Raw genomic sequence first — 13,133 nt, 5'->3', positions numbered from 1 at the left:
GCCCCCCTCCCTCCCTATATAAAGGCCGGCGCCGCCTCTCCGCACTCTCTTGCTTTCCTTCTGTTAAATAGGTAACTCTGATCAAATTTTTATTTTTTAAATTTTTCTCCGTCAGACGGGAAAAAAACCAAGAACCGAAAACGGCGCCCTCGTACGAAAGAGACATGGAGGTGAGCAGCAAAAAAAGGGGGTGTTTTTTTATTTAAATAAAAAATCCTCCACCGCCAAAAAAAATCGTTCGCCGGCAGACGTGACGCAGCAAAGAATTGGTGGGGCCCGCCATTACGCGACGGACATTTTATGTCCCTTTTTTCCTCTGGCTTAATCTTCAATTTCGACTTTTTTTTCCCCCCAGAAAAAAGACACGGAAGGAGATTATTAATTATATATTACGTGTGTGTGTGTACTTTTTTTTGAGCGAGTTTAATCGCTCGAATCTCGCTTTTAATTTCTTTTGTCTTTTTGTGTTGGCTCTCAAAATGGCGGCCGCGCTTTTTTTTCTCTCCAGTTTTCGATCCGCGGCCTTTTAATTTTTTTTTCTTTTAAGTTGCTTTGAAGAGGATTAGTTTTTAAAGAAAGAGAACCAGCGAAAGATCGAGGGTTTAAAGAGATTGGGGCAGCGAGAACAAAAATAAAACATTTTTATTGTCGTCGTTCGACGAGAGGCGGCTCTCAAAATGGCGGCCGTATTTTTTTTACTTTTTGGTTAATGAGGGACATTAATTCATTAAAAGTTGCTTTTTTTTGGTTTTGTCGCTTTCTTAATCTATTACCTCCACCTCTTTGCTCCCGATTGTTGTTACGGAAGGAAATTAGGAGGTTTTTTTGAGTTTTTAATTGTTTTGCGTCGTCGACGCGGGCGGCTTTCAAAATGGCGGCCGCGCCCTTTTAAAACCACAAAAACAAATTAATCAATTTTTTAAAAAAAACGGAGGGGGAATAACACGCAAGAGTCAATTACGCTCGGCCATGAGTTTTTTCCCCTAATTTTAATTAAAATTTAATTATTTTTTTTGGTGCGTTGGTTGGTGCCGAGGGGCGCTCAAAATGGCGGCTGGCGGTCTAAATTTTAAAAACAAAAACAACGTTTTTTAAAGGCTGCCCGCTCAGTTTTCTAAACTCTGAAGGGAGAGGAGGGGTGTAAAAAAAAGTCAAGTCGGTCGGTGATGAAGATATTTATTTATTTTTAATAATTAATTCCCATGTTTTTTAATTCTTTTTCAGCCGCGTTGATTCCCACACGAGGGCGCTCAAAATGGCGGCGGGGTGTTTTTTAAACCAAACAAAAATCAATTTTTTAAATTAAAAAGGGATTGAGCAGTCTCACCGTTTTATATAATCTCTTAAGTTATTGTGAAGGAGGAAACATGCGGCTGGCAGTCGATGTGGGTTTTTATTTAATTTTTTTTTCCTTTTTCAGCAGTTTGGTGCCCAGACGGTGCTCAAAATGGCGGCCACGCTCTTTTTCTCTCCAATTCAATTTTAATTGTGCAGTTACGCACGTCTGCTGCATATACGACGATTTTTTTAACGAGTGCTCCCAACATTTGGAATAAATGACATAATGATAAAATACACTCCTGTGGTTTTTTTTGGGGTGGAGACTGAGCGATCCTGCAGTTTATTCTAAACTCTGCCCGTTTGTGTTGAGAGCTAGGGATTTTCTTCCCCCCCCTCCCCCCCCAAACATTTTTTGTTTTCATTTCAGCCTGGTCGTCAAGGGCTCAAAATGGCAGCCACGCTTTTTTAAAATTTGAGGGGGTCACAGAGCGGCCTCGGGTCTGTGTCTATCTCTATCTGTTTGGGTGATTGAAATACCCGGGTGTCGGCGGGTGGATCGATCAAGGAACGGCTGATGGGTTTGGTTTTAATTCCCCCCCCCCCCCCCCCTTTATTGCGAGCGTGGGCTCTCAAAATGGTGGCCGCGCTACTCCCGATTTCTTTTTTCTCTTCCTGCTCCGCCAGGCTGCGTTTGTGGCCCTTTTGTTTTTGTGGGGGGGAGTTTGAGCAGCCCTGGAGGTTTCTGATCTTTCTCCCCCCCCCCCCCCCCCCCCCCTTCTCCCATTTGTGACTGCAGTCAGTCAGTGATTTTGTTCCCCCCCCCCTTCTGTGATTGCGATGATGAAGGGATGTAAACCGCAGTTAATCCAGTTTTATTTTTTTTTATCAATTTCCCTCCCCACTCTGATTTCATTCTCTCCCCACCTGAGGCTTTGTTGGTGGATTTCTTTTTAATTTTCGTTTTCTTTTTTCCCCCGAGCCTTTAACTGCCTTCTGTTTTAGTTTGGGGTGGGGGGTTGTTTGCTTCATTTGTTAGTTAGTTAGTCAGTCGGTGTGGGAGTTTTCAATTTCCCTCCCCCGATTGTCTCCTAGACCCCAGGGGAGTGGCACGTGAGCTGAAGGAGGGTGACTGAGAATCCCTGGGGAATATAAACATTGTTACTACATGTAAATATATCTCTTTATATAATATGCACACTCCCATTACTTGCATAACTAGCATTTTATAAATCTCCAGTACACGCACCTTGGCTCCTGTAATATAATATACATCCATTTTTTGTTTTATATAAATATACCCCATTGTTACCATTTTAAACATAAACCCCACCTCTTGCATTTAGATTTATTTTAGCTTTTAGGAGATTTTTTGTACAGTTACTCACTGCAGCAGCAGCTTCACCATTGTTCCAAAAACAAACTGCTGGAAATGCTCAACAATTCAACTAGTGTTTATAGAAAGACAATTAATTAACATTTCAGCTCTTAGTTATACAAGCCTTTAACATGATGTCCCAAGATACTTCAATCACCACACTCACAGGTCAGGAAGCAATAGATGATGAGTATTTTATAAAACGCCTTTAATGCAGTAAAAGTCCCAAGGTGTTGCACAGGAGTATTTTAAGACAACACAATTAACACAGATTCACAAGGATAAATTAGGGCAGGTGACCAAAAGTTTGGTCAGAGGTAGGTTTTTAAGGAGTGTCTTAAAAGGCGGAAAGGGAGAAGTTTAAGGAGGGAATTCCAGAGCTTGGGGCCCAGGCAGCAGAAGGCATGGCTGCCAAAGGTTGAGCGATTTTATAATCGGGGATGCTCAAGGGCAGAATTAGAATTCGAGGTGGAGGTGCTGCAGCACCACCATTGTTAATGGGGTGTAATGACAGTCTTGAGCAGGCAGTTTCCATTACCAGCCAGCAAAGCCCCAGAGACACTGCTGCCATGGAGAGATTGCTTTCTGTTCACAACTGTCAGGTGGAATTGGTTTGTCATCAACTCGCTGACCATAAATTGGATTCTTTTAGCTGTACCCATTGAGCCTAAGAACTATTCTCTGTGGGTTTGTTATAACTGCTAACTTGTTTATAACTGTGCTAACTCTCCCTCCTTTTTTTCCTTGGAGGATTCACAGGAGCCTGAGCAGCTGCGCAAACTCTTCATTGGCGGCTTGAGCTTTGAAACGACAGACGACAGTCTTCGGAACCACTTTGAGCAATGGGGCAGGCTGACTGACTGTGTGGTAAGTTCTTTGTTGGAGCAGATGTGTTTTGTGTGTTGGGGTGTTTTGCATGTTGGGTTTCATGATTCTAATCACTTTCTTAAAACATTTGCAGGTGATGAGAGACCCAAATACTAAACGCTCAAGGGGATTTGGCTTTGTGACGTATTCTTGTGTCTCCGAGGTGGACAGTGCAATGTCGGCCAGACCCCACAAAGTAGATGGCCGTGTTGTGGAGCCTAAACGTGCAGTGTCAAGAGAGGTAGGTCATCAAGTCTTGTCCTGTTGGCCTTGTCAAATGTTTACTAGTTGGTGGACTGGGGCCCAGGTCTTGTGAAATTTGAAGCCCATGCTGTTCAGTGCCAAGCTACATTGTGTTCCTGGCAGATCCTGTATCTGATTCAAAGTTTCTCATGTTAGGACTCAACCAGACCTGGGGCACACCTAACCGTGAAGAAAATCTTTGTCGGCGGCATTAAGGAAGACACAGAGGAGCATCACCTGCGGGACTATTTTGAGAAATTTGGCAAGATCGAAGTCACCGAAGTGATGACAGATCGACAGAGTGGAAAGAAAAGGGGTTTTGCCTTCATCACATTTGATGACCATGATGCGGTTGATAAGATAGTTGGTAAGGATTGGGGCTTGTATCATCTTTGGGCAAATGTTGGAGTACAGTGCAGCCATAATTGTAACACTGCCTTTTAAACCTCTTTCAGTTCAAAAGTACCACACGGTCAATGGGCACAACTGCGAAGTAAGGAAGGCACTGTCCCGTGAAGAGATGCAGAATTCTGGCATGAACCAGAGAGGTAAGCTGTGCTTTGAGCAGTCAAACCTGTAACTTGGTTGATTTTTTTTGAAGAGGTGGCAAGTTTGCAATGAATCCTCTTTTTTTTTCAAATTAAGGGCGAGGGACCTCTGGCAACTTTGGCCGAGCCAACTTCAGTTCCGGAAGCAGCTTTGGTGGCGGCCGCGGCGGCAGCGGTGGAGGAGGAAACTTTGGTAGCAGAGGTGAGTTGCCGGGCTGGTCGAATACCAGTGTAGCTCTGTTCGGAGGGTGGTTGTGGATCGAGCAATGTTAACGCACTTTCCTTGTTGCAGGTGGCTTTGGAGGCGGCTCGCGAGGTGGCAGCGGGGGCGGCAATTATGGTGGGTGCGGTGATGGATACAATGGCTTTGGTGATGGTATGTATTAGTATCTGGGCTAGATGGCAAAATACTCAAACTGTTAAACGTGTGCTTGGGTTTTGGGCAATAAATAGTTTTTTGTTGGGTAACTTGTCCACTAGTGAAATATGGCACAGACAATTCACCACCTCCTTACTGATTTGGCAGGTGGTGGCTACGGCAGTGGCAGTGGCGGCTATGGTGGTGGTAGCCGGGGCGGCGGTGGCGGCTATGGAGGCAGCCCAACCTATGGCAACCAGGGCGGTGGTGGCGGCGGCGGATATGGTGGCAGCAGTGGAGGTGGCGGCGGTTATGAAGGCTACAATGGTGGATTTGGCGGCGGTGAGTAGTCGAAGTTTGTTTTTCTCCACCCACCCCGCTGAGCAGCGTTAACATGCAAAGCCCGTACTAATCTCTCATTCTTATCACAGGCAACTTTGGAGGTGGTGGCGGAGGCAACTACAATGACTTTGGCAACTATCCCAACCAGCAGTCCTCTAACTATGGACCGATGAAGAGTGGTGGTGGTGGTGGCGGAGGAGGCAGCTATGGAGGAAGGAACTCGAGCGGCCCCTATGGAAGTGAGTATTGTTGGCATTCAACACTGGGCACGCATGGGCATCAACTGACAGGTTTCTGCTGACTTACAACCGCTGTTGACTTGTCTTGCAGATAACTATGGAAGCTCTGGCGGAGGTGGTGGTTCCTTTGGTCGGAGGTTCTAGCCTTTTAAAAACCAGGTACATTCTGTCATACACAGAACAGAACCTGCCTTTGATGGGTGGGGGTGGGATGGGGGGGGAGTGTAGTGGGGAACCCCCTGGCAAGCTGAGCTTCAAGGATGAGTCACTACCTCTGGTCTCTTCCTGTATAAGATGTAGACTTGAATGTACAGCAGGTTGGCAGTGCCTGAGCAGTAAATTAACCCCCTTAGAGCGGCCACTCCCGACCTTTTGGAGTGAGATCTGGGAGTTGGGTCTTTCTTTAGGAGGAGGGAGTACAGAGCTATTGGTTGTCTGTATACCCACTGCTTGCTTAGTGTATGTTGTGGCTTCTGGCCACTTTATATAGTACAGTAGTCAGTTTGTGTCCCTCTATGATTGCAGTGGTGGAGTCGGGCAGCGTCACCACTGACCACGTGCATCCACTGTGACTAGATATTGCTCTTTAGGTTAAACGTGCCAAACCTATTTTTTAGCAATGGATGTTTGGCTGCTGGAGGCCTTTGCCCTCTTGCAATGTTTAAAAAAACATGTTTTTGAGAAGAGTGCACGGTATAATAATTTTATCCCATGTTGTTCAACAGGAATACAGTACTTAGCAGGAGAGGATGAGCCAGGAGATTGTGACAGGGAGACAGCAGGTTACTACAATACAAATCTCAGCCAAGCACAGGGCACAACTGCTGCCGGAAGAAAAAAAATGTCTTTTTAGTCAGAAAAGTCAGTGTTTGAACTCAATGAACTTTAAAAGGAAAAATTAAACCCACGTGCATGGATATCTGCGTAAGGACTGTAATTGATATTTTGATAAACTGTTGAACAGGTTATTTTATAGTTGGTGACTTTCCCCTTCCCCCTCTGGAAGTGTAAAATGAACATTCCAGTGAGTTTTTATTAGAATTGTTTTTTTTTTTTGATTTTATTGCTTCCAGTTTTCAAGTGATATATAAATGTATTAGTTGTGATCATGACTCGGAATAAAGAACTTTCCATTTAATAGTTCTGCAGATAGTCTGTCTTGTTTCAGAATGTAATGTAGTGTTAAGGGTCATGAGGGGGAAAATGTAAGCCAGTTGGGACTTCCTCCAGTTGTCTTTAAAAGGCTGTGATAGTAATGGCACTAGCTTATCCCTGTAGAGTTGCCTCTGGTAGGTAGGATGGATGCTGCTGTGTTCAAACTTCTAGTGCTGGCAACATGGGATGAAGCAATGCCTTTCACCCACTGCTAATTTTGGCTACTCTTACTTGCCCCTGCCTGTCCAAAAGTTCTTTGTGGGTTAAGTAAAGTCTTGGGAGACTAGTGGTAGGTTTTGATGCACTTCATCCAGTGAACAGGAAGATGAGGGCCACTTTGCACTAATCTGTTGGCGTTTAACTGCTCCCTTGGTGCCTAGTCTCCCCTAAAGGTGCCAACCAAGGAGTGCAGTGGCGGAGGCCCCTACACAGTCCTGTGGGGTACTAGGTTGAGCCCACGTCCAGTGTTCCTGATAGCATGCTTGTAGCAGGCTGGTGATGTGACCTTACACTGCTGATCACTGACACAACGGGGGGGGGGGGGGGCGCGAGTAGGCAGAACACCATGCCAAGAAATGTTTCTGTAGCATAATGTAATGTCACTGGTCCACCCACCCAGCAGCTAGTGCTGCCCCATCAACACCATAGGGAGCCCCTGGGGCATCCTTCATATTTTGAACTTTGCCATGCGTTTGTAATCCTGCTGGAGGGAGTTAGGGCAGCAGATTCTTTTATTCCCCCATATCCTCCCAAACTGCTTCTTGCTAACACCTAGGCTTGTTCCCACCTCGCTAAATACTAAAGTGTAGTTTCTGAGCCACCCCCCAAACATTTGATCATTTCAGACTTTTGACTTGACAGATTTGGTGTACCTTAAGTTACACAATTAGTAATACCTGTTAAAAGGCTAATAGAACTAAATAAGGATTGTAACTTTTTAAAATCGGTGTGCGTCAAGCTACATTCACACTGCTGCTGGGGGGGGGGGGGGGAGCTGCCCAAATTCTTAACCCAGATCTTGCTATTCGAAACCCCACGCCGAGCTTTTGAGGGTTTGTGGAAACGCACATGCTTTCTTGTGTGCGATGGATCAAAAGTGTGCATGTAGCTTCGCAAGACTTGCTAACGTAACGTGGACAGTTTTTATATTGTAGCAGTCAGGCAAATGGACACTTTGAGGATGCATCTTGTGTAGTCAGACAAGTTGGCTGCAGAGTGGAAATCACCGAGGGGAAGCTTGTGGTGCTTTAAGAGATTTTGGGCCGTCCCGGCTTTTGGTTCCAGAGAGGAAGGCCGCATTTGATAGAACCAGGCAGGACTACTACAGATTACCAGCAGCAGCGGAGTCTAGACTGTAGTCCCCTTGCTGAGTGGCTACGAGTGTGCACCGTCGGAGGGGGAGCAAAAAGCCAGCTTATTCTCACTTGATAGTGCGGCGTTTTTTTTACTGGAGGCTAGCGTGAGGGCTGGAAGGTTACCCTTGCTTCGTGGGAGGCTAGCTATTGAGGACTAGCGCAGCCAGAAGCCTTGCCACTAGGACTAAGCAGGCAGGCAGACCCATCACGGCCAAGTAAAGGGCCGTGCTTTAATAGGTAAGGTTGTATTTCATATTCTACACTTTCTGGGAGAATTTAGCACTGCCACACTTGAGGCCTGGCTGTTGGTGACTGGTGCAATCTGATTCTCTTGTGTTTGCAGGTCGACTCTGCGATGGTGACCAGTTGTAACCCGAGCGTACAGCTGCATTGTTCTGTTACTGTCTTTCCCCGCCCCCCCCCTAAGGTAAGTCTTGCCATTGACTGTGAATCTGTTCTCTGGTTACTTGTAGCCTCCCTGTGGAAAGAGTTTCCTCAACTTAACATTTTTAAGGAGGGAGTGGTTTAGGACAAGAATTTGACCACAATTGGAGGATATGCAGTGATCTGGGAGGGTTGTATGTCTGGAGGGATTTGAACATGCAGCTGACTATATATTTTGAAATGTGTGCCTGAACCAGGAAGTTGGAGAGGGGGGAAGTGATGGGTAAACCTGAATGTGCCTCCATTTTGTAGTTATTGGGATTTGCTGGCTGCACCTGGAGTGCTCTTTACAATTTTATATTGCACTGAATGACCAGATCTTGTTTCTCTTCCTGCAGGTGGATTGCAGATGGAAATGAACATCACTAAGTTTGCTATGGATCATAGCTCATGGACAGTGTTTTAATACTGTGTATTTTTCTTTTTAATAGCTGTTGGGCAGCTTTCCTGAATGTAGCCTTGTTGAATATGTATATAATAAAACTATTTATTTAAAAAAAATTCTTTGTCTTACCTTTTTTTCCCCTGCCCTGATAAGGAAATGAGGCGCAATCTAGAGTAACTAGGGAAGGCCAATTTCAGTGGGATGGGAATTGATCTTTGATCCAAGTTTGCAGACGACTCAAAGCTGGGTGTGTGTGCTGTGAGGAGGATGCTGAGAAACTCCAGTATGATTTGGACAAGTTGGGGTGATTGGGCAGATGCAGTATAATGTGGATAAATGCAAGGTTATCCACTAGTGTCAAAAACAAGGCGGATTATTATCTGAACAGCAATAGATTGGGAGAAGAGGAACTGCAACGAGACCTGGGTATCCTTGTGCACCAGTTGCTGAAGGTAAGCATGCAGGTGGTTAAGGCGGCAAATGGTATGTTGACCTTCGTAGCGAGAGGGTTCAAGTACAGGAACAAGGATGTCTTGCTGCAGTTGTACAGGGCCTTGGTGAGACCACACCTTTGAGTATTGTGTGCAGTTTTGGTCGTCTTATCTGAGGAAGGATGTTCTTGCCATGGAGGAAGTTCAGCGATGATTCACCAGACTGATAACCTGGGATGGCAGGAATGACGTATGAGGAGAGATTGGGTCGATTGGGCTTATACTCACTGGAGTTTAGAAGAATGAGGGGATCGCATTGCAACTCATAAAATTAACAGGACTAGATGCAGGAAGGACGTTCCCGATGGCGGGAGAGTCCCGAATCCAGGGTCACAGTCTAAGGATAAGGGGTAAGCCATTAGCACTGATGAGGAATTTCTTCACCCAGAGAGTGGTGAACCTGTGGAATTCTCTACCACAGAAGGCAGTAGAGGCCAATTCATTAAATATATTCAAGGAGTTGGATATATTAAAAGGGATATGGGGAGAAAGCAGGGACAGGGTACTGAGTTTGGATGATCAGTCGTGATCACATTGAATGGTGGAGCAGGCTCGAATGACCAACTCCTATCTTATGATCTCGCCCAGGTAAATTGGAATCAAAAGATTGGCAGGCGAAACTAATGGAACAATAGGCTCCCTTTTAAAGAGTAGTTGAGATACATTCCCACTTGGGAATGTCAAGGCTCCCTGGATGAGAATGAGAAGCAGAAAGAGGGTGTATATGAAATGTTAGGTTTCAAATAATCTGCAAATTTTCCTGCACATAGGTCAGAAGTGAAAGAAAATAAAAGGGTATGAGAATAGAATGGCAGCCAACATAAAGGGTAATCCAAGTCTTCTGTAGGCATATACATAAAAGGTGGGGTGGAGCCAATTAGGGACCAAAAAGGAAACTGCATAGGTGACGTACTAAATGATTACTTTGCATCTGGAGGAGGTAGTGGAGATACTTGATGGGCTAAAAATTAATGGTATTAGTAAGGCTGGCTGTACAAGTAGATAAATCACGGGTGGCTGGAATGTATTCTAGGGTACTGGAAATTGCAGAGATAATTGGCCATAATCTAAACCTTCGATACAGGGGGTGGTAGTAGAGGACTGGAGAATTGCAAAAATACACCATTGTTCAAAAATGGATGTATTCCATTTGGTGAGCCCAGCAACTACAGGCCAGTCAGTTTGACCTCTAAGGGGCAAGCTTTTAGAAAAACCAAGTGTTGGGGGTTAGATGTGTTCAAAATCATGGGTCTAGACAGAAGAGAGAAACTTGCCCATTGGCAGAAGGGTTGCGAATCAGAGGATGCAGATTTAAGGTGATTAGCAAAAGAACCAAAAGTGGTGTGTAAACTTGCACAGTGAGTGGTTAGGATCTGGAATGCGCTGCCTGAAAGGGTGGTCTCTTGGGCAGTCCCTCAGGAACCGAGGATGACTTGCTTACTCATTAAAAATGAGTTCTTGGGTGACGGATGAGTCCAATGCGCGACCTACAGTCTGTCACAGGTGGGGCAGATGGTGGTTGAAGGGGCGCTTGGGCTGCCTGCGCTTGGTTTCCTTCCGCTTGCTCCCAGCGAAGAGACTCAAGGTGTTCGGCGCCTTCCCAGATGCTTCTCCACTTTATGCGGTCTTGGGCCAGCGATTCCCAGGTATCGGGGGATGTTGCACTTTTCCAAGCAGGCTTTGAGGGTGTCCTTGAAGTGTTTCCTCTGCCCACCTGGGGCTCCCTTGCCATGCCGGAGCTCTGCGTAGAGCGCTTGTTTTTGGGAGTCTCGTTTCGGGCAGGCGGACAATGTGACCTGTCCATCGGAGCTGATCGAGCGTGGTCAAAGCTTCGATGCTGGGTATTGTTGGTCTGAGCAAGAACACTTGACGGTGTGGAGGCAGATTCAATCACCGCTTTCATGTAGGATAATATTTGAAGGAAAGAAATTTGCAGGGCGGGGGCGGGCGGGGAGTTGGGACTAGGTGAAGTGCTCTGGCAGAGAGACAGCACGGGCTGAATGGCTGCCTTCCATGCTGTAACCGTTCTAAGATCCTGGGTGATCTTCAACCACTTGCCCCGCCATGTCCCTCGATTCTCGGTGTACTGACTTGCATCAGAGACGGGATACAGTGGATAGATTTGGGGTGGTTAAACAGCCAAGATCTGTGTGCTTGACTATCCTGCACAGCAAATCAGGAAAGATTGAACAGGCTTGAAAAGAAAAGGCTGAGGGGTGACCTGCTAAGAGGGCTTTAAAATTATGAAGCAGATTCGTTTGGGTAGACATTTAGATGGTCAGAAACATAGAAGATAGGAGCAGGAGTAGGCCATTCGGCCCCTCGAGCCTGTTCCGCCATTTAATGCGATCATGGCTGATCATCCAAACTCAGTACCCTGTCCCTGCCTTCTCCCCATATCCCTTGATCCCTTTAGCCTTAAGAAATATATCTAACTTCTTGAGATACCCCACGTCACAACTCGAACCCCAACACATGAGATTCTCCAAATCAGCTGGAATAAGGTGTTTGTAAACTGCTGCACCCGTCTGTGAGGGAGATGGAATAAGGTCAGAGATTGACATGGAAGGGGGTGGGTTGACTTGTGATAGAAGGGACTGTGTATAGGCGGGAATATTACTGATTGCTAATTGTAACTGGACCTTATTTAAGAGATTCTGGTTTCAGGAAACCCTTGAATATGAAGTCCGAGTCTGTAAGGGTTTGTGCGGAGCGCTGTGTTTCGGTTCTATTGTCGATAAGCGGTTTGAAATTGGCGGTTGGTGGAGCTGGAAGATCAGAGGCCGCCCTCTGCTCTGTCTGTCACTCTTGAAACTGTCTCCTCCCCTCCCCGCTCTCTCTCTCTTTAATCTCTCACTCTGTCTTCTCCCCTCCCCACCTCTCTCACTCTGCGCTTTCTCAGTCAGGTCGGAGCAGGCAGAGGCAGTTTGTTTCTCCTTCAGCAGAAGTTTGACTGAAGAATCATCATGACCGGACGAGGTAAAGGAGGCAAAGGACTGGGCAAAGGCCGAGCCAAGCACTCCTGTGACAACATCCAGGGCATCACCAAACCAGCCATCCGCTGCCTGGCTCGCCGTGGCGGTGTCAAGCGGATCTCGGGTTTGATCTAGAAGACCAGGACTAAGGAGCCATAAATATATAAGCTGGTCAATAATAAATCCAATACGGAATTCAGGAGAAACTTCTCCACCCAGAGAGTGGGGAGCACTTGCGACCACAGGGACTGGTTGAAGCAAATAGCGGAGATGCATTTAAGGGGGAAGCTAGATAAACGCATGAGGGAGAAAGGAATAGCAGGATATGCTGATAGGGTGAGATGCAGTAGGGTTGGGAGGAGGCTCGCGTGGAGCATAAACCACGGCACGGAGCAGTTGTGCCAAATGGTCTTTTCTGCTGTAAATACTGTTTCAGGAGAGCAGGGGGATAGGGAATTGTAATTTTAACTGGCAAGGACCAGCTCCCTATTTTTTTTCTTCCCATTTACGGTTGACGAGAAAATAACGAGTCTGCTCATTTCCTGGCCGCTGACCCACAAGAACCTCATCATCTGCTGAGCACCACCTTGTGTCACTCTCGTGCAATTGCTGAACAACAAAATGCAATCTGTTCGGCTGCTGTACGAACACTGGGTCTAGTTTTAGGCTTCCCTTCGCTGTAGGAAGAAAGAACTCTCATTTATACAGCCGCTCAGGGCATTCCAAAGCTCCCACGGCAATGTCCCTCCCGACAGTGCGGCGCTCCCTCAGTACCGCCCCTCCGACAGTGCGGCGCTCCCTCAGTACCGCCCCTCCGACAGTGCGGCGCTCCCTCTGTACTGCCCCTCCGACAGTGCGGCGCTCCCTCAGTACTGCCCCTCCGACAGTGCGGCGCTCCCTCAGCACTGCCCCTCCGACAGTGCGACCCTCCCTCAGTACCGCCCCTCCGACAGTGCAGTGCTCCCTCGGTACTGCCCCTCCGACAGTGTGGCGCTCCCTCAGTACTGCCCCTCCGACAGTGCGACCCTTCCTCAGTACCGCCCCTCTGACAATGCGGCACTCCCTCAGTACTGCC

The 13,133-nt window shown here is 46.8% G+C and overlaps 1 protein-coding gene across 8 annotated transcripts; it reads left to right on the top strand.

The window, feature by feature from the left end:
* The first annotated feature begins 37 nt into the window (after window positions 1–37).
* LOC147097204 (heterogeneous nuclear ribonucleoproteins A2/B1-like) lies at window positions 38–8,708 on the top strand. Of its 8 annotated transcripts, XR_015074503.1 has the most exons (12): window positions 39–170; window positions 3,407–3,523; window positions 3,618–3,764; window positions 3,923–4,133; window positions 4,222–4,314; window positions 4,412–4,516; window positions 4,607–4,690; window positions 4,841–5,014; window positions 5,104–5,253; window positions 5,345–5,412; window positions 8,107–8,190; window positions 8,546–8,708. XR_015074503.1 is itself a non-coding variant. In XM_085973090.1 (11 exons), exons 1-10 carry the CDS (start codon window positions 165–167, stop codon window positions 5,395–5,397), a joined length of 1,140 nt encoding a protein of 379 aa, XP_085829216.1. In that variant the 5' UTR covers window positions 39–164; the 3' UTR covers window positions 5,398–5,412; window positions 8,107–8,708. The 8 variants fall into 8 exon arrangements, 6 of the variants coding, with proteins under 6 accessions (XP_085829214.1, XP_085829216.1, XP_085829215.1 ...); XR_015074504.1 differs by lacking the exon at window positions 5,345–5,412; XM_085973090.1 differs by having other exon boundaries at window positions 8,107–8,708.
* The last annotated feature ends 4,425 nt before the right edge of the window (window positions 8,709–13,133 follow it).

The sequence above is a fragment of the Somniosus microcephalus genome, chromosome 33, assembly GCF_052327205.1.
Source record: "Somniosus microcephalus isolate GS21.2 chromosome 33, FLI_Smic_1.0, whole genome shotgun sequence".
NCBI classification, from domain to species: domain Eukaryota; kingdom Metazoa; phylum Chordata; class Chondrichthyes; order Squaliformes; family Somniosidae; genus Somniosus; species Somniosus microcephalus.
This window is presented reverse-complemented; position numbering and strand designations above follow the sequence as displayed.